Genomic DNA, 21,119 nt, shown 5'->3' on the forward strand with positions numbered 1-21,119 from the left:
TTGTGGGGTGACATCAAAAATGCGGTTTCTGAGGCAAACCCCAGTAATGGTGAGGAATTGTGGAATGTAGTTCAATCATCCTGGGCTGGGATACCTGTTCACAGATGCCAGAAGTTGATCGACTCCGTGCAACACAGATGTGAAGCAGTTCTCAGAAATAATAGTTATGCAACTAAACATTAGTGCAGTGATTTAAAGTAAAGCAAGCCCTTGAGACATTTTTCTTTCATTTTATACAGTAAATGTTTGAGTTTGTAAAGAAAAATGCAAATACTGCTATTGTTTTAACAGCCCAATATTCCTTTTTCTTCACTTTCTGTAAAAAGGTAGAACACAAACTTGATACATTTTTGTCATGTTTTGATTTGAAATTGAATGTGCAGTGCTCCCAATGCATTGATATTATGGAATTAAAAGCTATTTCCAAGGATTTTTAGCATTATTAACTTGTTTAAACACACTGCTATTATTCTGAACACAACTTTATGTACCTTGTCACCTGCTTAGAACCCAAACTTGTGTGTCTATTGTTAAATTCATTTTATTTAAATTTGTATCTAGATGAATAAGCGATTAATGTTTGTTTTGCTTCAACTTCTCTCTCTTCAGGTTTGGTCCTACTCAAGTTGACAGAGATTTTGCTGTACTTGTGATGTGCTGCCACCCAGTGGTGGAATATTGACACCCAAAACTCACAACGCACTGTTACAGGTTTGAAAAATAGTAGCCTTTATTTCCTAATGGTGGTATTTACAGGTGGCGTGCTGTCTTGGTACATGTGATAAAAGCACATAGTAAAAAGATATGAACACATCTCAGGCAAAGAAAGCACAACCAATAACCAAATTAACTACTGACATTTGGATATGGAAGAAGATAAATATCCTATCTAATGTATGCAGTAGTTTTAAAACTACAAAGAATGAAGCTTCAGCATTGCCCTTCAACATCCAGTGAGTAAACGTACACTCTTTTCCACAAACATGTGCCCTGCTAAATTATTCAAATGAATGACAAATTCTAGTATTATGCCAAAAAAGAACTATCAATATTAAAATAATCACAGAATAACATCCAATCTTGATTTAACACAAAAAGAAAAAAAGCACTACATGAAAACTAGTTGTTGCAAATGAAATTGTGAAGACACTGATGTTTATCCATTAACCATGGATATAGCTTGTATGTCACAAGGTAATTTGACTCCTAAAATAGTTCAAACATTTTTTCAATAAATGTTTGAAGTTCACTTCACAACTAGGGGACTACTGTTTAGTGGTTTGTATGTTAATACAAAATGTGGACGTAGTTGTAATACATATTTTTTGGGGGGAATTTCTTTTGAGAATTAGGATACTTTTGGTTGGAAGTAGCTTGTGGAAAACAAAGAAATGCTTAAGAATGGCTTAAAACGAAAGAAAAAAAAAGAACTGAAACAACTCCAAAAATAAGCAGTTGATGAAACTGATTAAAACTATATGTTTGTACGCAATATTTTAATAATATCGTTGGCCCTGATACACAAGCTGCAATTACTGCGGCTTATCGGACGTTTAAGATTATTGAAGATACATTTGGTTTCTGATACAGTATGCTTTCCATAAATAATAAAAAGAACCTTAAATTCTGACAAATAATATTCTCTTTTACATTGATATACAAAACAACAAAAGATCATAAATACAGGACAGACTGGTGCCCCCAACATTCAATAAACATTAACAGAACGGTGTTTTATAAATGCAATGATTAAAGTACATTGTCAGTTGGTGTTATGGTGGTAAACATCACATTTCAATAAACAAATAAGCCAAATATGGCTTTATCATGCAAAAGTGTAGATTGTGATAATGGGGACTGTAACATTCTTTTGAAACAGAACTGAAGTGCTAAAAGAATAATTGTTATGGAGAAAAGAGTAAAAACTAATGTTCAGCAGGTGAAATGGATACATAAGCTGAGTCTCCATACTCATATTTTGGTTAGAAAAGGGACACTGTAAGCCTTCACATCTAACAATACAAAATATGAAGCCTTGAATTTGCAGAGGTAAATATTTTATAATCTATCCTATCCCATACATAATATTTGTATATGTAATTTTAGGCTAAACTCTAGTAAGAAAATTCATACTGTCAAAGGTGTCGGCTGAGGTGTGACTCAGCTATAATGACTATTACGGTAAATGGTTTGAGCAAAGTACTTATGTACAAATACTGTTATATTGAAAGTTTTATATGATGATTGAAATAACATTTCATTTGAATGTGTGGAGGAAAGAAACTTTGGACATACCGCAGTTTGACGCTCACTAAAAATATAAGGACAATTTAAAGTCTACCTTGGCGCCTTGGGATGCAGAGTAACAAAACAGCAAAGTGGGGGACAGAAGGAACAGGATGTCTTATCCCTGATTAATCAACGTCCCCCGGAGATGAATGATGGCAGGCACTTGAATGTCATGGTTTTGTGTGTGTGTGTGTGTGTGTGTGTGTGTGTGTGTGTGTGTGTGTGTGTGTGTGTGTGTGTGTTTAGAAAGTGGAGGATAGTCACAAGAGACTGATAGTCCTTAAAGAGTGTTTCTTGGAAAACAAAAAGATGGAAGAAAAGATGCCTCCTCCTCAGGATTCCATCTCGTCTCCATCAAACGACGGCGGCTCGAAACTGACTACCTCCTCATAGGTTAACCCTGAGACACAATATATAGTGTGAGAGGTTATTACAAAAGACTTCTGTAGCAATCTATTGGATACTCAACTGCATCTACTTATTTTCTTCCCAGCAGTTTAGAATATAGCCGGGGAATCGACAATACGCCAACTTACTCTTCCATTCCTCAATTTCCAGCTCGCGGCTTTCAAAGCTCTGGTCGTAAGGCTCTGCTTCGGGCTCGTCGTCTGGATCGTGGTACTGGGCAAAGTACGGGTGGGCCAGAGCTTCAGATGCTGTGATCCGTTTGTCTGTGTCCAGCACTAGCATTTTCTCCAGCAAATCCACCGCTTGAACACAGCAACAAGAGAACAATGAGTGTGTGAATGTGAACGGCAAAGAGACAAGGCAAAAAAAACATCCATCCAAAATTGTATCTATAATCCAATACTGCTGGATAGGTGTTAAAAACTGTTATTACATAATTTTGGTCCATATTTTTCATGGGGGATGATTTAAATTGCACAAACTTCTAGTAATTGAGGATAACCCTGACCAAAAATAAAATCAAAACAGTGATTTTATGATACCACTAGAGGGACTCCGTGAGCCAGGAGTAGTGTCAGTCATAGTATGATGGTAATAAAAAGGGAAGTTACCAAGAGGGTTGGCACCAATAAATACATCAGCAAAGTTCCTCTTGGGCATGTGGGGAAGTGAGTTAATGTAGTTCCTCGCCTGTGACAAAAGATGAACAAAACAGCTAAACTGTAAAAGACAGCAGAGTTGCAAATGGATACGCTACAGTTTAAAATGGAAAATCTTGACATACCTAACATTGATGGACTAATTTTGCCTAGTGCAAAAACTATTATTGATGTACAGCCTTTCAGTAGGGCATGCTTCAAGCACTTTAACAACCACCCAAACCACACTCATTACACGAACATACGTTCATTTTCATAATGTGTTACCAATGCAACAGAATCAGTATACACTGGCAAAGCACTCTGGGAAGCCTTGCTGTGACAAGCACAGTGAGTCAGAGAGGAAACAGGGATTAAGTGGAATGAGAGCAGAGGCTAACACGCAGATGCAATCGGTAAGAGATACTTAAACTACACATCACATCTAACAGTATCTGTTTGCAAACAGGACCGTGGCTCGGCCCTGATTCCAGCTCGGGTGGGGCACTTGTCTCACCTCGTGGCTGGGCATCCTGCTTATGAGAGAAGCTGGGGGCGTCCCCGTCAGGCGCATTATCTGCTGCAGCTGGTTTATATCTACAGCTTTCGAGTCAAGGGGCATCATAACATGGAGGTCAGCATATCAAAAAGCATTAGTGGTTAGAAGAGGTTGTGTATTAAGGAGTGAGAAAGGGGGGAAACACACTCAGGTTGAGGATTAAGAACATGTAAAAGGAGGAAGACAGTTTCTGAGCTTTAATATACAGCAATCTTTCCCTGACTATACCCCAAATAACATATCCAGGTATTTACAGTGATTGATGGAGGCTGTAACCCTGTACTGCACTAGAGGCCCATAGTACATGCTAGAAAGAAGTGGAAGTCAAAGCCGTGTGCTAAAGGGCACAAAACAACACAATTTCGGGGCAAAACAGGTGCAGCTTTAGTAGCAATACAAAGCCGTAAAGTAGACTGTAACTCTTGCCAAAGCAACACAAACACAGGCAGCCCAACAGAACTGCGCGGGATGGTCCATAAGACTCACAGACTCTGAAGAGATTTTCATCAAGAGCTCAGGCCCTGGGGTTCCGACGAGCATCATTATAAGCTTCAACTGATCAATGTCTACAACACTCAAATGAAGGAAAAGAGGCGGGACGTAGGGTGTTGGATAAGGAGAGAGGGGTGAGAGTCACAGCAGTCATTGGAGAAGAAACTAAGTCTTTCATTCAATCAAAATTAAGAGAATTAAAAAAGTCAACAACAATTCAAATGAACTCAACTCATGTGTACTAAGTCACACACTCTGATAGATAATTGATAGTCACTAATTACAACATTTAGAATTTGAATAAAGCCTGAAAGAACACAAATCCAAATCTCCCAAGCTGATAACAACTATATCATTTATTACTAAGGGTTAGATTGTTCTGTTTAATCAGGTAAAAACTAAGCTTCTTTTTTTTTTTTATTGCATGCCATGCAATACGTGGTCATTTTGCAAGTTTCCAGGCAAAAAAAAAAGGAAAAAGGCAAGCAAGAAGGGCTGCAAGTAAAGATCGTTTTCATTGTCGTTCTGCCAATAATCATTAGTTTCTGCATTTGGACTATGAAATGTCAACAAATAAAAAGTAAAAACAAAAACAAACCTCACGATATTAAGCAATTTTGCTTAAAAACAAAAAACAATGGGCTAATTCATTAAACTGATTAATCTAATCGTTGTCGTTTCAACAAGCAAGACCCACCGAAAATATAAGCAAACAGACTAAAGTACATTTTTAAAGTCCCTGAACTGCTCACTGGCAGTTTGACGTTATCTACTATACCAAACAAAACCAGATTTGTTATTTAAAATTTGAGAATATCAGCAATCTTTAGTTAATATAGGTGTGGCTTAGTCCCTTGATTATGTTTGGGTCAAGCTCCTGCACAATGTACGTTGAACTGAGCAGGAGCTTATAATATGCAACACACACAGAGACACAGACACACACACAATGGCTTACTTGAACATTCACAGCAGGACTCACAAACACAATATGCAACAGCAAGCCCATGCTTTGGATCTTAAAGAGGACCGTGACCTCAGTAGTGTGTGCTAAGTGCTAACATCTGTTTTTAAAAGTGTGTGTGTGTGTGTGTGTGTAACAGTGTCTTCCTGTGTGTTTTTGTCTTCACCATTGTTATGTTCTGCTGCTGTGCATGGGAATCTTTGTGGAAGAGAAACAGGAAGGTGTACTGTATTTTGAAGAAGCAGCGGAGACAACAGTGGGCAGCGCTTAGTCATAGACTGCAGGGGCTTCTAAACTCCCATAACATGCATGCACACACACACAGACACACACAAGCTTTCTTGACTATTCTGGCATGCAGCTCACAAAAGTCAATACTCAGCAATGCTTTTGAGTCCGCTTGAAGTAGGTATCATTGTGTGTGTGTGTGTGTGTGTGTGTATTTGTAACACTGTGGTGTTAGCAACAAAGCAATAGCTTGTGTCAGAACCTTAAATGCAGGGAACAATACATCTCATATATACAAAAAAAAAAAAAAGAGTATGCATCCATCGACTACCTCTTCCAGATCTACCAAAGACCTACAGTACAGGTTGGCTACTAAGGAGCCATTTCATTTTTGCATGGTGATGCCAACGGTGGAAGGATACGGTCTGTACCAGGGAAGAGCGTCTGTCCAGTAAGTAGTTCAGCCATGATGCAGCCCACCGACCAGATATCCACTATTACATGTAATGAAGACAAACATGCAGCATAGGAATACTTTAGAATATGAAACAACTTCTGAATTCTGTTTAAAATTCAGCATCCCTTACATTACATTCAATTCCCCAAGCTCAAGCTTTTCAAAGGCCTAATGCAGACCACTAAGGATTCCCATTGGACTCATACAGGGATTTAACAATAAGTTGTATCATTTCTAATGTTCAATACAAGGCTCTTCAATACTAGCGGAAAATTCACCATTTATCTTTTTTTCAGAATTTCTTAAACATGCAGCCCCACTGGACTGCAGGCTCCTTACATTCAGTTGTGGCACAAAACATTATGGTAAAATCTCTTTGTCTACCTGTCATGTTGTAGTGCATCCAATTGAGCATGATCTCTGGGGCTCGGTACCACCGGGTGGCTACGTAGCCCGTCATCTCATCATCTGTGTGCCGTGCCAAACCAAAATCCAGGATCTGAGAGGACAAAGTTGTTTGATGAACTCCATATGATCATTTAAATCATATAGGGTGAACTTTGTTCCAATATGACCATTTCTCACCTTGAGCTCACAGTCTTCATTCACAGCCAGATTACTGGGCTTCAAGTCCTGAGGAGAAAAGAGGGGAATGAAGGAAAAGTCAAGACAGGATAAAGATGCAACCGCACAGGTATCTTGCTATCCACCTTCCTGTTTAACTCAACACCATATAAGATAGCTGATGTAGCATTCATTGTTTTGGCCTTTGTAACCAACACCTCTCAAGGAGGTTAAGCCATGTAAGAGAATCTATCAGACTTCATAACTAAAGTGTATAAAAAGGACATTAAACATATCTTCATAACTTACTCTGTGGATGATATCTGCAGAATGAATGTACTGTGGGGGAAACAACAATAATAAAGATGGGTAAGCATATATATTACTTTCTTAATTTGAACACAGCACAACTGACAGTTCATGTATTTTGCTATTTTTGTACCTACATCATAGTTTACTGTTTGTGTGTGTGTGTGTAACCACATGTCACAGATACAGTTACCATACTACTGTTCTGCCAACCATTTTTGTACTAACCCCTTCTTTAGTGCTACATTTTAAATCTGCAATGGTTGAACACCTGAAAAATAATCGATTGAGCTGAGTTCTTGTGCTGTGCTGGGAGCTTCACTGACCTTTAAGCCTCTGAGAATCTGGTAGATGAGGAACTGGACGTGGTCATCAGTCAGCTTTTGACACTTAACGATGTTGTTGAGGTCTGCACCCATTAGGTGGGTCACTAAGTACCTGAAAATCATACAGTATAGCCAATGAAATGTGATCTCTAAATGTCTGCACATCTGTCTTAGTCTTCTGCACCTTTCTTTTTTTGTATCTTCTTTAGCTTTCTTAAATTCATTTCTATTGGTTTTCTTACTCTGATTGCTTATTGTGTTGTCATAGCTGATGCATTTATTGAACAGAATTTATTGTGGGAAAAAATGCTTTTAAAATCCCTTTACTTTCAACAACAAAGACATTTGAAACACTGACTTAATTTACAAGTCATTTACTTGGGGGGGGGGGAGAGAGAGAACTGATATGAAGATTTGGGAAAGGAAAATGTGTGTTTGTTTCACTTATCTTTTTTTGATAGTGAAATGTTTATACAACCAACAGATTGGCTGAAAAATGCCAAATATAATAAAAGTGCACATGTGAAGTTTCTTCATGGTACATATGACCTCATTACACAAGCAACCAGTTGTTGGCTGGCCTGTGAACATGATAATGCATCTACTTCTCTTGCAGTGCAATAGAAAGATGAGGTTTCCCAATTGTTTGTCTTTTTTTTACTGGTCACGTGAAAGAAAAGTGTCACATCTTTATGCTGCAACTTCAGTGCTGGGTGTCTATTGTGTGTAGCTTCATCTTACATTTCCACGTGTAACCTGCCAATGACGCCACACAATACAGAGAATTCAAGGACACTGATTGAGTATTCTGTCCACACACACAGACACACAGACACACACACACACAAGACTGCCAGATGGCTGTTACCATGGAGACTAGCTGTGGTGAACAAGTTCACCCAAAACAAATACCTTAGTAAAATCTGCCACATGCTGGACTCACATGAAAGTTATGAGCTGTGAGGTTCTGATTAATTTGTAACTCTTCTTTCGCTATCATGTTGATCTTGCATTAGTCTGCCGATGTGAAGAGTTTTATTGTGTGAGAATGAGGAAAGCGCTCAAGACAGAGGGGAGGCAGTGAAAGACACAAACACCGAGGAGACAAAGGCAGAGGAAAAACTTAAAGACAGGAGTAAAGTGACGAGAAAAATGTGACTTACACATCATTGAACTCCTCTAAGCTTGTTGCTGGTGTGAAAACGTCTAATAGACCAATAACCTGATGGCAAAAAGAGAGGACAAAAGGTCAGAAAACAGTAAGAAAATGTATTTGTGTGACAGAGATTTCAAATGAACAATAACACAGGTTTCATTTAGTGTTTGATAAACAACCATTTGATAAATTGGAGTATCAGCATGCATGCTATGTTTGACAACAAACAGACAATCAATAACTGTGAGATTTCTACCATTTTTAAGATATGATATGATTTATGTTACTATTCTGTTCTGCTATATCTGAAGTTTAATTGTATTAAGTCAAACAAGCAGGCAAGTTTTGCCTTGTTACACTACTCCAGTTACAAGGACTCATGCTAGATTTTATGAATAGTGACGTACACTAGGTTACCATCGACTCTGTTTTGGTTTCTGAGTGGTTTAGTTACATAAATGGGGCTGATAACCACAGCAGATATTATTTCAGGGGAAGCAGCAAACATTATCCTGTAAAAGTTGCCCATCACGCTGTCAGGACAGGAAAACAGCAGTGATATACAATGCGTCTAAGTGTGAACAAAGGAAATTATAAATTTAACACACAAAAGCAATGCCTCATATCAGATTGGGTTACATTTAATTGGTTTAACATGCTTGTTCCAACAACAGCAAGTTGTTTCTAATAGCTTTGAAATATTTAGTGTGTAGTGTTTGTTTTCATTGATTAACATTATGATTGCTTAATTAGATGTGTTAAACATGCCTTTTAGTTGGTGAACATGCCATTCGCAAGATCTTTACAATGGATAAGTAAGTTTGTGACTGCATGACAGGAAAACCAAAAATAATGTGAAATAATCCTAATGTGTAAAAAACACAAAAATAATGTGTGAAAGTGACAAAGTATGATAGACTTTGATCTGTGCACATATACTTATTTTTGGTTTCAACAGAGCAAAAAAGAGAAACAAGGAAGCACTTTAGAGGATAATCACGTGTTGTATGTATGTATGTATGTATGTATGTATGTACATACACACACACACACCACACACACACACACACACACACACACACACACACACACACACACACACACACACACACACACACACACACACACACACACACACACACACACACACCACACACACACACACACACACACACACACACACACACACACACACACACACACACACACACACACACACACACACACAGGAGGGTACTGTAATTACACAAGAGCAGTCCGCCCACACAGGATACAAAAACCACAGCTGATTGGTGGACCGGAGCAACAACAAACAGCTGATTGGTCCAAACAGGCTTTCCGAATTCGAAACCCAGGGAGTCTCCTGGCAACAGCGTGAGCACAACACAGAATCCCTCTGTGTAAAGCATAGTCAGGTATTACAATGCTTTGATGATTTAAGAACAAAAAAGCACAGCTTTATGCAATCTACCCTGTTATGATGAAACAGAATCTGGTAATAACATGCTCATTAATGATCACAAACAGCAATGTAACCTTTTAAATTAGATGTTTAGGCCACCACATTCATATAAAAACGTTTTTTTTTATTTTTAATATGTAGTGCAGGTCAGTTTTTTATTGTAAAATTTTGTATTTGGCACAGTGATATTGGCACTAATTATGTATAATTCTAAGTAATCCTAGACTAGTAAACCCATGTAAAACCAAATGAATGCCTGAGGTATTTTACCAGTAGTGCCAGTGGACCATTCAACACTAATTCCTAAACTGCTTAACAAGAGAATCCAAGTTATTGTGTAGCAGGGAAATAAAACAAGATCCAGGAAAACAAATGTGTAAAGGCAAGGTAAAATAATGTTCATATAATACTATACTAAATTGCTTGAAATTGGCTTTCAGTTCACCATGGGATCTGCTGTACTGTTGGTCTTAAACTGTTCTTGAGACTATCCATACTTTTTGAGCTGCAGTTTCTTTTTTGTCTCTGTGTGCGTGTGTGTCATCTAAAACTGCTGTACTTCACAGCGACTCTAGGTCAATGATATTGGAGAAAGCACCGGTCAACCCTGTCACTCATCAGTGAGCTCTCAACAAGCTATTTCTACCTATTACAATGGCACAACAGAAAACTATTGAGTCGACTCTTTACAATGTAAAATTCCCCACTTTTCCCTACAAAGACCACAGCACCAACAGAAACGTCTAGTCTTACTAACACACTCATACCATTCACCAGTGGACCTGTTCCACACAGAAGCCCATCACCTGCACTTCAGCCTGAGAAATCGTAACCACAGCTGTTACATAACACAAGAGGCTACACACTATTTGGTCAAAGTGTTAGCTGGATGCACCAACAGCAAACAGGAAGTAGGAGCTGTGTTTGTGTTTTGTATGTGGGCAAGTGTCTGCAAGTGTGGTACCTACCTACACATAGACACAGAAAACCAACAAACAAGCAGAGATTGCAGGAAGGGAAGTAAAGCCACTGTCTTAAAGTATTAAAGCGCCCATATTACGCTCATTTTCAAGTTCATAACTGTGTTTTGAGGTTGTATCAGAATAGGTTTACATGGTTTAATTTTCAAAAAAACACCATATTTGTGTTGTACTGCACATTGCTGCAGATCACGTTTTCACTCTGTTTTTTAACGTCTCTGTTTTAGCTACAGAGTGAGACATCACACTTCCACACTATCTTTGTTAGGAGTCACACATGCACAGTAGCTAGGTAAGAGCTCATCAGCTAGATAACCCTTTCTCCAAGCAAGATTAACTGGGAGACTTCTTCTAAACAAGGGGCAATTGTGAAAAACCAGCAGAACAGGGACATGGAAGTAGTTATTTTGTAGATTATGGTGAACTAGTGTGTGTTGTAGCAGTGATTTGCCATTGAGAATGAGCTAGCATGCTAGCACTAGCATGTGCTACGGTTAGCCACCTCATCTTGGCTAGTTAGGTAGAAAGCCGTAGAGATTTTAAACAGCTCACTTGGAGACTAAAGACAGCTGACATTCAGAAACCTGTATCTCACTCAAAACAGCATGGATAGTTTTTTTTTCCAAGTTTGTACGCGTGTGGAAGCACCAGAGACACCAAATAACACCCCAAATCCCAGAAAAAGTAATTTGTTCATAACATGGGCACTTTAAAGTAAAAATGCATGAGCCAAAATTGCTGCAGCATCAATATGAGATGTCAGGAACAGACACCACAGAATGTGATGGGAATGCAGCTGTAAACCTGTTTGGCAACTCACGGCTCACTAAACATGACATTACAGTGCCTTCAAATCGAATCGTGTTTACCTTTGTCACATAAGAAGTCTATGTGAACAGAAACTGGAACCTTTTTGACAGCTCAATAATCTATCTATTTACACTTAAATGTTAAAAAATCTTGAGCTGAACATCCTGAGCTCTGCCATTACAGGTGTTTCCCAGTTCTGGTTTATAGTTTTAAGTTTTAGCTACCTATCAACTCCCAATTTACGTGGGTCTCCATACACATAGCCGCAGTCCTGAGGGCAGCTCTAAATGAACTGAAGCAATCATTATAAGCTACAAGTCAACCAGGATACAGACAGCATGACAATGTAACCAGTGGTAAATAGTGCCTGTTTCTGCACGTTAGCACTCGCTGTGCAAATCTCACATGCACACATACGCAATCCTTGCTTAACAGCACGCGCGTGCACCACACACACCACACACACACACACACACACACACACACACACACACACACACACACACACACACACACACACACACACACACACACACACACACACACACACACACACACACACACACACACACACACACACACACACCACACACACACACACACACCACACACACACACACACACACACACACACACACACGAGGTGAGGGGGAGATGATTGCAGGCGACTTACATTCTCGTGCTTCATGTGTTTGAGCAGTCGCAGCTCTCTGTAGGTTCTCTTTGCATGGATGATGGACTGGAAGGGTCTGGACAACTTCTTAACCGCTATCTTCAGACCTGTCTTCACATCATACACAGAACTGAAAGACACAGTGTTTGAAAATCGTAAGACTCTTGACTGTAAAAAGAAATTTAAAAAGTACACCGATTGTAAAAACACATTACATCAGGCAAAGAACTGACCTGTATAACCTAAAACATTTCCTTTCATTTAACTGAGGATAAGATGTTTCACTACTGGACTGCGTAGGTGGCTTTAACAGAGTAAACAAAGCAAATAATTGCAGAACACGGAGCTCTTGGTCAGGTTTTGCCTCTTATTGTACTCGGCAGCCGAAGGCTGTATGGGGGAACATGACTGAACATGTCAAATATCAGCAGCATTGTGGACAACACAAGAGTGTTAAAACCCACATTTGGTTTACTGGAAAAACAATGAATTTATATTTTGGTCAGTGAGTAATGTTGTTTACATGTTCCAGGGGATTGGCACCATAAATGCAACTGTTTGGCTTACCACATGATGCCCAGGGCCCACTTGACACTGGCCATTATTACAACTCCACTTGATAATGTATTATTCTTAACTCTTTTTAACTCTTTCATGGAACAGGAACACTAAATAACTTAACATTGCAAATGCAACAGTCGATTTTGACCTAAGTTTATTAAAATACTGTATGTCTAAGTTAACTTAAAATCAGCACCTCCCTTTCTGATGGAGCTGTCCATGTTGAGTGTGCAATACTGTGTTTGCTTTAATTATCATTCATCCTTTTAAAATTACTCATTTTATTGTAATGATGTAACTGACTACATCATTGTCACTGTGGAGGCAGTGTGAAAGAAAAACGAGAAAAATAACAGATGTGGCAAAAAAAAGTCACAGGAAGTGTAGCATAAAAGCTAAGAGTGAAAGTGCTGTTTCTATTGCTGTAACAATAGCAATAAGCAAGCCATGTAAAGCAAGCCCTGTTACTAAAAACAGTACAATATATTCAAAGGATAGTAAACATGTATTTGCCAGGATGTAGAATTGACCAAACATAATTGTCCACAGACAGACGGACATTGTGAGAGTGGTGGAAAGAGAGACAGATGGGCCTTGCCTTTCAAAGGAATCGTGACATTGCTGCATTTCCTGCATCTGTAAGGGAACACAACCCACTTATAGTACAATAAACCACATTCCTTCCAGGTCAATCACTTGCATCACAAATGGATTGCAAATCAGATGAAACAATCAGTGCTCAGTTTGTGCCGAAAAGTTTGGTTTCCTGTGGTTGTGGTCTAAGCATGTGGGGGTTCTCTTTATTTTTCTTAAAACTGTTTTTGCAAACTATACACAAATTAAATTCAGGTGGACCTGCAGGGAGGGGTTAAAACTCACTCAGATATGGGTGCAAGCTACTTAAACTACCTGAACTACTGACTCAGTCATTGTTGCATTGTGGCCTTTCAGTTAAGAGCTTAGTTCAAGGCCACATCAACAACACTATGTGTTACGAGAAGAGATGAGAATCATTTCCTCTGGACATATTGCACAAAGTAATTGAGAGATTTGAGCTGTCGACCCATCGACCGCATACGACTGGGAATTTAGCATGCACCTGTGTTTCAGTGTACAATGCGACCAATAGCTAACAGTAAGATAAGCAGTGTGTTTTTCCAGTAAGTTGGAAATAATTTCCCACACCCACTGCACCCTATGTTCCAGGCTTGCAGAACAACTGGTATATGTGTCACTTGGGGAGGGAAAACCCATAGTCAGTAAACAGAGTGTACCCGAGAGAGAGAGATAGATAGAGATAAAGACACACACACACACACACACACACACACACACACACACACACACACACACACACACACCACACACACACACACACACACACACACACACACACACACACACACACACACACACACACACACACACACACACACACACACACACACCACACACACACACACACACACACACACACACACACACACACACACACACACACGATGGTCTAAACATACACTATCCAATTAGTCTGTAATAAATGGAAGTGCAATAATAAATGGCCATAAAAATGTGGGCTGTAAAAGGAGCAGTGTTATGAGACCGGGACCACAGGGAAGTGATCGTCAGCAGTATGTTGACTACTAACAGACAGAGTGAGCAGACTGACAAATCTGTTCTTGAAAGGACTAGCAAAGATGTCTGTAGTTAGTGTCATGTCCTTCCTCTTGCCATCACCTTACTCGAAAAATTAGGTTCACAAGAGATTAAAGAGACAAAAGGATGAAAGCTATCACATCTTGCCCCACTCTTGGAACATAAACTTCTACGCCAGAGTCACCAGAACAGTGATGCATTTGTTGTGCAGCTTAAATTAACATGTGCATTCAAGCCATTTTTCTCTACCTTGTCTAATGTGCACATATATGCATGTATATATAAGATTGCTTATCAGAGTCTGACATCTTGCTGATGAACATGGCTGGCACTGCCATGACACATTACAAGCCTCATGGCCTCCTTTTGAGAGATTAAATAATATTACATTAAATTATATATACATGTGCTACTAGAAGCATATATATTTTAACACTACAATATGCTGTATACCTTCTTTTTTTAAAACCTATTTACAAATGATTGATATTATCAAGTCTGATGTCAAAGCCAGCCCTATAGCATATACAGACAAAAATATTGAAGAATAGCACTTCAGGGAGAATAACCAGAAATTCTGTGTGCAAGCTGAATTATTAACAGTAAGACTCATGTATATAGAAGTCAAACAAGAATGCCTGTGGAAGTAGCTCAATCCATATGAAGTTGGGTTGGGAACCGGAGGGTCCACACATGGACCAAAGTATGGTGTTGGACTGCCAAGGTGCTCTTGAGCAAGGCATCAAACCCCCAACTGCTTGGGGGCGCCGTTGGATGGGCAACCCCCTCATTTTGACAACTCTCCATTTAGTGCATGTATAGGTACTGAGCATGTGTGTGTAATTCGGGCCTGTGTGTAATAACAACAGAGTGTAAATTGTAATTTCCCCAAGTGGGACTGATATAGGATATGTTATTATTAGTTGACATTATAGGCAAATGTAGCAATAACCATCTAACTTCTATAATCAGAAAAAAAAAGTGTGAGATGACAGTCAGAAAAAATATTGTGGAATCAAAAGCAACATAACAAGTGGGGAGAAGGGGGACGAGTTTTTAGATGTCAAGCAGTAATCAGTTCCACTTTCCTTGTCGTCATCTAGCTTACCTTTAGCTAGGGGACAGGTAATCAAATCTCACTATCATGATACACCTTTATCTTTAACAGTAAAGGTTTTGTTATGAACACAGTGACCTAAGGCACACTAATGCTTCTGATATAGCTTGATTTCACCAGTTCCACTTACTAAAAGGAAAATGGATTTTAATGAAGACCTTTTATCAATGTACACATGGCAAGCATAATGATTTATTAAACCGGCTCTGTTTAAAGAACCAATCATATTGTGATTATGACCTTAGTGAAAGTAAGATAACATGGTTAAGATGTTTACAGGGCAGTAGCAATAATGTCAGTATTTACATAATCCATCAGGCTTTAATTAAATCATAGGGCACATAAACACATCATCATTTTCCGATCTGCTCTGCTAACAATGCTGCTGTATTTTAAAAGAGTCTTTACGGAGAAATACATTGATCATACAGAGTACTGGTATATAAAGGCTGAAAAAGGGGAATTTACTCAATTTAATTGCAAAACGCTTTTACGTATCTTCCCACCCATGATATTTGCATGCCAAAGACGTTTTGAGCCTGATCTCAAGCCTTATCCGTAACTTTGTTCCAAAATGAATGGTTTTAGTCTTCTGACATCACCAATGCATTCAGTCATGCACCTCACATGACTAAATGCTGGAGCCAAAGTCATGTCAAATTGCTGGTTTTAAACTTAAGTCTTCTTTTTGTTTGGAGAGCTGACAAGTCAGTGCACATTTATCTAAGGTTAAACCAAAGTGTGTCAGCACCTTTTCAACATATAAGCTACATCATACAATCTTTTTTTTTATCACCAAAATACCTAATGGTGTATATTGTCTGTAAAGCCAAAGTAACACAGCTGTGATGGGACATGAAGGCAATAAACCCACCTGTGAAAGCTGGCAAACAAAAAAGGAAATTACATTTTATCTAAATATCCTTAAAAAAATTATATAAATAATGTTCAGCAAGCAATGTTTTACTGGTTTGTGCATAGTTTAGGCTATGTGTTAAAGACTGTTAGTATTTTAGGGTTCCATGACATAACAATAATTCCCCAAAGAATCATTTTTAGCCTTGATTCAATTGCCCGCGCTAAGCTTAAAATGAGAAATTGATTTATTATGCATAAATGCACCGTGAGCTTGCATGGGTTTCGTGCTCGTTTCTTTTCAGCTGAGAAACCTAGACTGAACAACACAAGGAACTCAGCACACAGTCCGTACTTTCCCATCCCAGCCAGTGGTCTTCACTGTTAACACTTCCTATCCACAGTAAACCTGGATTGCCTCCAAATCTGGCATTTTGAAAATCAAATAAAAGGGTCAGAAATAAGGAGAACGTTTCAGTGTTTTTTTGTCAGAAGTCTTGTATCTTGTATCTGAGTGACAGGTTGATGAAAAAAAGAATTGAAACCCCCACAAAGTGCATGCTTTCCATATTTAAAAGTTTGGATGAATTCCAGCCGAGAGCCTGAGGAACTTCATGGCAGCAACAACAAAGTCCAGTTGACCCAATAGCAGGGACATGCTGGAGTAGGTGCTGTGAGGTTATTTATACATTTCAGATAACTGAAGGGTTTTAATCACACCCTGCTGTTTGGACCACTGTGCATGCAAAATGTATAGTAAGTTATTTTCTGTAAGTTACAATATTTAAAAGGCTTTGTGATCATACGATGTTTGGGTTTGAATAGGACAGGTTGACAACTCCTTCAACTACCGACAAACAATTATTCTTTTTTGTAAGGGTGGGAGTCTTAGAGAATCCTACGATTCGGTTAGGCAGTTAAACTAACTGGTCACAATGAAGGTAACTTTCAGGCCGGAAGCACCATTTAAAAAAAAACATATGCGGTTAAAATGGACATGGTCTCTGTGACATTACCCATAAGTTTCTGAAGAGCCAAAATAAAGATCAAAGTGGGCGGCTCCCAGTGGCTCTGGCCGTCGCCATCATGGCAGTGACCAACGTCGCCTAATCCAATAAAGGCTAAGATGGGAAGCATGGATTGATCTGAGGCGGGCTGAATGAAGCCTAGAATCTATACCCCCCCCCATGTACCATGCTTTTTTCTTCATCAGGTGGTTGTCCCAGCTTATACTGAAAGTAGAAGTAAGGGTTTAACGGTATGAATTTCCCTACTAGGTCAAATTGAACAGGTGAGGAGTAGTTGGGCTCATGATCCTAATAGTCCTTCCTTGCGATTTTCTACAAAGCTGACTACTTTCCATACAGCACTGTGTGCTCTTGGGCTGAGTTTTACTTCTTTTGTTCAGTCAACAAATCTGCAACAGACTTGATATTTTGGCATTTGTGTATCGATACAGAAATGTGCAGGGTAAGAATCAGGATTATTTCCCCCCAGCCCTACTTTTTTGCACAAACTATGGAGCACCGAGGTAAGGTAAGCACAATTTTTCACTTACAGTACTCTGTAAGTGAAAAGTACTTTAGTCATGATATAAGTGCATTTTATTAATACAAATCACAGTAATTGGTCTTAAAATTCTGTAATGAAAAAAAGACTGTATACATTCTTGCCTTACATGTGCATTGGCAAATATATGCCATGGGATTGTCTTCAAAAATGAGGTCATAGTAAACCCTTCATCACCACTAATAACTGCAAAAACCACACATACTCAACAGTTGGTGTGGAAGTCAAAACCAACAGTAAAAGTTGAAATTGGACCACGGGCCATCCATGACTTTGTGATGACAAAAAGGCGTCACAGCTGAGGCCACTACCTAACCTCGGGACTGTGAGTCATGGGTGTACCACAACGGGAGAAAGGATGACATCATTCTAGAGTCATCATCGTAATCGGATGGGTTCCTGTAGAAAGCCCTCACTGTGCACGAGGGGGCCTACTTTCTGAAAACCACGTGACCTTCTGGTACTCTGCAGGCTGCACCCAACTGGAAAATGCATAATGCATGCTATGTGCGGATGTGTAAAGTACCAGGTTGTACGTACAGGACGACTAGTAGCGTAGTGGAATGCGATTATTTCGCTATGTGCATGGACAGCAATGATCAGCCTTCTTCAGAAGATCTGATAAACGATTGAAAAGCAGTCGGTCGGTATGTTTAACACTGGGGATCTAGTAAAACTTGATCCTGGAGCTGTCAGTGTGCTCGCGCTACATACAGGTGTTTACAAGACAGCAAAGCAAAAATGTACACAACAACAAATATAATCAAATAATATAATGAAACATATAATCGTGAAGCGTGCACCATGTTCATAACAGTAGTATGAAAATGTAAACAAACGGCATAACTGATATTTTCCCCTTTCTTCCACTGGCACCCCTCAGATTGATAAGCAGCCCGTGGAAAGGCAACTCTGACGGGCCTCTATAGGTGGTGGGAACCCGTTTGGCCGTTGTGCAATCGTACTGTGTGCTCTCGACAGTGCCCTGCAACAACTGCTTACCATACGGATCCGTAAGCACCGGAGCCGACGGGAGACAAGTTCTGGTACCGCTCCGGGACCTCCCACACGGTTTTGTTGAGCTCCTGTCGGTAGAAAGTGGGTCTCTCCTTCTGCGACATTCCTGCGGATTTACCAGCCGCGCAGCGACAAAACAAGCCAGCGGAAACTTCTGCCCTCTCTCCTCTCCTGACCGTGCGGCACGACGTGCTGCTCCCTAACCTAAAAACGGAGAAGGTCCTCAATCACTCAAACTTAAACCGTCCAGTCGTGCAAATTCGGTGCAATTGTGCAAAAAACAAAAAAATCCCCACCTCTCCGTGCACGTCGGGGCGCTTGGAGACAACTTCCTCCACAAAACGCGCTGAAGCTCTGTCTGGACTAGCTTTCGCTGAATTTTTCGCACTGCTCTTTGCTTGTCTCACTCATGTCTCGCTCATGTTTCGCTTTGCTGCTGGGCGCGCGGAAACGTGAACGCGTACGTCCCTTCGTCACTGTGTGCTCCCGGGAATAATTATCTTCTCGCGAGAACTGGGTCGCTATTTGGAAACCACGGAATATTCGTTCTTTTTACAGCCATGGGAATATCCCACAAAAGAACCTATAAAAGAGGTCCCTTGCTCCTACTGAGGACATGAGTGGGACACTCCCTCTGTCAGTGCTGAACTAAAAAATGTTTTACTTGTTTAACGTTACATAAACACCTCGGATATAACGACTACTGTACTGGTGAGTAATACTACACACCAGTGAGTAGATCCGGTCACGACTGAACAATACGATATATAAAAATACATAATAGTACATTACCTATAATATTGGACTTTATATTTTACTAATAAATCATAATAATGTAATTATGATCAACACTTGAGACTATTCAAAGCCAAAATAACTATGTGTATATATATCAAAACTGATTGCACAAGTATCAGTATTCACCCATGTATTATGGCACACAGCTAAAAATGGCCAAGTGCAGTCATTTTGTTTTTATTAGCGAAGACATTTTTTAGAATAAAAATCACCTGTGTAATGAAGGCGTTGCAAGCCACTGTGAGTTGATTACGAGAAGGTCCAACAGCTAATTGGACAAAGGAACATAAAAAAAAGCTCTTTTTCCTGAATTCCATTTAGCTGCTTCCGTTTCAAGGTCCTGGTAATGTGCTTACTGGGACACTTGAATGGAACAGAGCCATTGCTAATGTTATTAACACCTAGGCTTTTTCTAATGTAAGTCAAATTGTGTGCTGTGAAAAAGGTATATCCTACAACAATTTCCAAAGCAGTGAAGTACAGAATAGAGTAAGGTAAATCATAGATAATGGAAATATGGCAGTTATAATCTTGCTGGGAGCAGGTTGTGTTTGTGACAAAAGCATTAGTGGCAGAAGCCACCAAGAGGCTTGGGTGTGTGGCAAGTGTAACGGAGGTACAGGGTTCATTGGGTGAGATGAGAGACACTGCTTCCACATACAGTGTATAGATCGCTTCTGTGAGCCCAGTTTGTTAGAAAACAACTTGGATTGACATCTGTTCTGTCTGCAAAAAGTATGTGGAAAAAATGTGGAAGAAAGTTTTAAGGCCTAATGGGACCAAAAAAGAAGAGACTATTATGCTACATGTTGTGTTCCGTAGACATCCGAAACCAGAAATATTGAATGCTAGCCGTGATGCCTGGTAGAGACAGCCTTATGCTGTGGCAATTTCTATGGATTTCTCTGCTGCAGAAATACAGAGGTATATTAGAGGAAAACCTGAGATGATTTATTCTACAGCAAGACAACAACCCCAATCATGACAACACTGTACATAGATGGCTTTAAAAAGAACTACATCAATGACCAAGAATGACTCAGTACTAATGTGACTAGACAGAGCTTCAGCAGTTACAGAGAAAATGTAGGGGCCACATATAGATACAAGTGCAAAACTGATGCAGATCTATCCACAAATGATGGACCCAAAGCTGCCTCATCTAAATATTAACTTGAATATGTATATGTTACATTATTTCACTTATACTTCATTTCAATTGATTTGGAGG

At 39.5% G+C, this 21,119-nt stretch overlaps 1 protein-coding gene across 4 annotated transcripts; it reads right to left on the bottom strand.

Annotated features, from left to right (window-relative positions):
- Positions 1-705: 705 nt before the first annotated feature.
- On the bottom strand, positions 706-19,557 carry mapk14b (mitogen-activated protein kinase 14b). 4 transcript variants are annotated; one of them, XR_004331641.1, is made up of 13 exons: positions 19,076-19,547; positions 12,316-12,445; positions 8,398-8,456; positions 7,235-7,346; positions 6,909-6,938; positions 6,621-6,668; positions 6,420-6,534; positions 6,001-6,072; positions 3,853-3,932; positions 3,309-3,387; positions 2,826-2,999; positions 2,506-2,689; positions 706-2,465 (listed from the first exon to the last, which is right to left on the bottom strand). XR_004331641.1 is itself a non-coding variant. In XM_032513477.1 (13 exons), exons 2-13 carry the CDS (start codon positions 19,192-19,194, stop codon positions 2,622-2,624), a joined length of 1,086 nt encoding a protein of 361 aa, XP_032369368.1. In that variant the 5' UTR covers positions 19,195-19,294; positions 19,387-19,557; the 3' UTR covers positions 706-2,621. The 4 variants fall into 4 exon arrangements, 3 of the variants coding, with proteins under 3 accessions (XP_032369368.1, XP_032369369.1, XP_032369370.1); XM_032513477.1 differs by having other exon boundaries at positions 706-2,689; positions 19,076-19,294; positions 19,387-19,557; XM_032513478.1 differs by having other exon boundaries at positions 706-2,689; positions 19,076-19,289; positions 19,387-19,546.
- Between the last annotated feature and the right edge of the window lie 1,562 nt (positions 19,558-21,119).

The sequence above is a fragment of the Etheostoma spectabile genome, chromosome 4, assembly GCF_008692095.1.
Source record: "Etheostoma spectabile isolate EspeVRDwgs_2016 chromosome 4, UIUC_Espe_1.0, whole genome shotgun sequence".
NCBI lineage: Eukaryota > Metazoa > Chordata > Actinopteri > Perciformes > Percidae > Etheostoma > Etheostoma spectabile.

Excerpts from the sequence above, each read along its gene's own strand:
- mapk14b (XM_032513477.1), bottom strand. The coding sequence starts at position 19,194 with ATGTCGCAGAAGGAGAGACCCACTTTCTACCGACAGGAGCTCAACAAA. Across the intron at positions 12,446-19,075 it reads GGTGCTTACGGATCCGTATG|TTCTGTGTATGATGTGAAGA; the intron begins GTAAGCAGTTGT and ends TGTGTCTTTCAG. Across the intron at positions 6,073-6,419 it reads GATGCACTACAACATGACAG|TGGATATCTGGTCGGTGGGC; the intron begins GTAGACAAAGAG and ends TACATGTAATAG.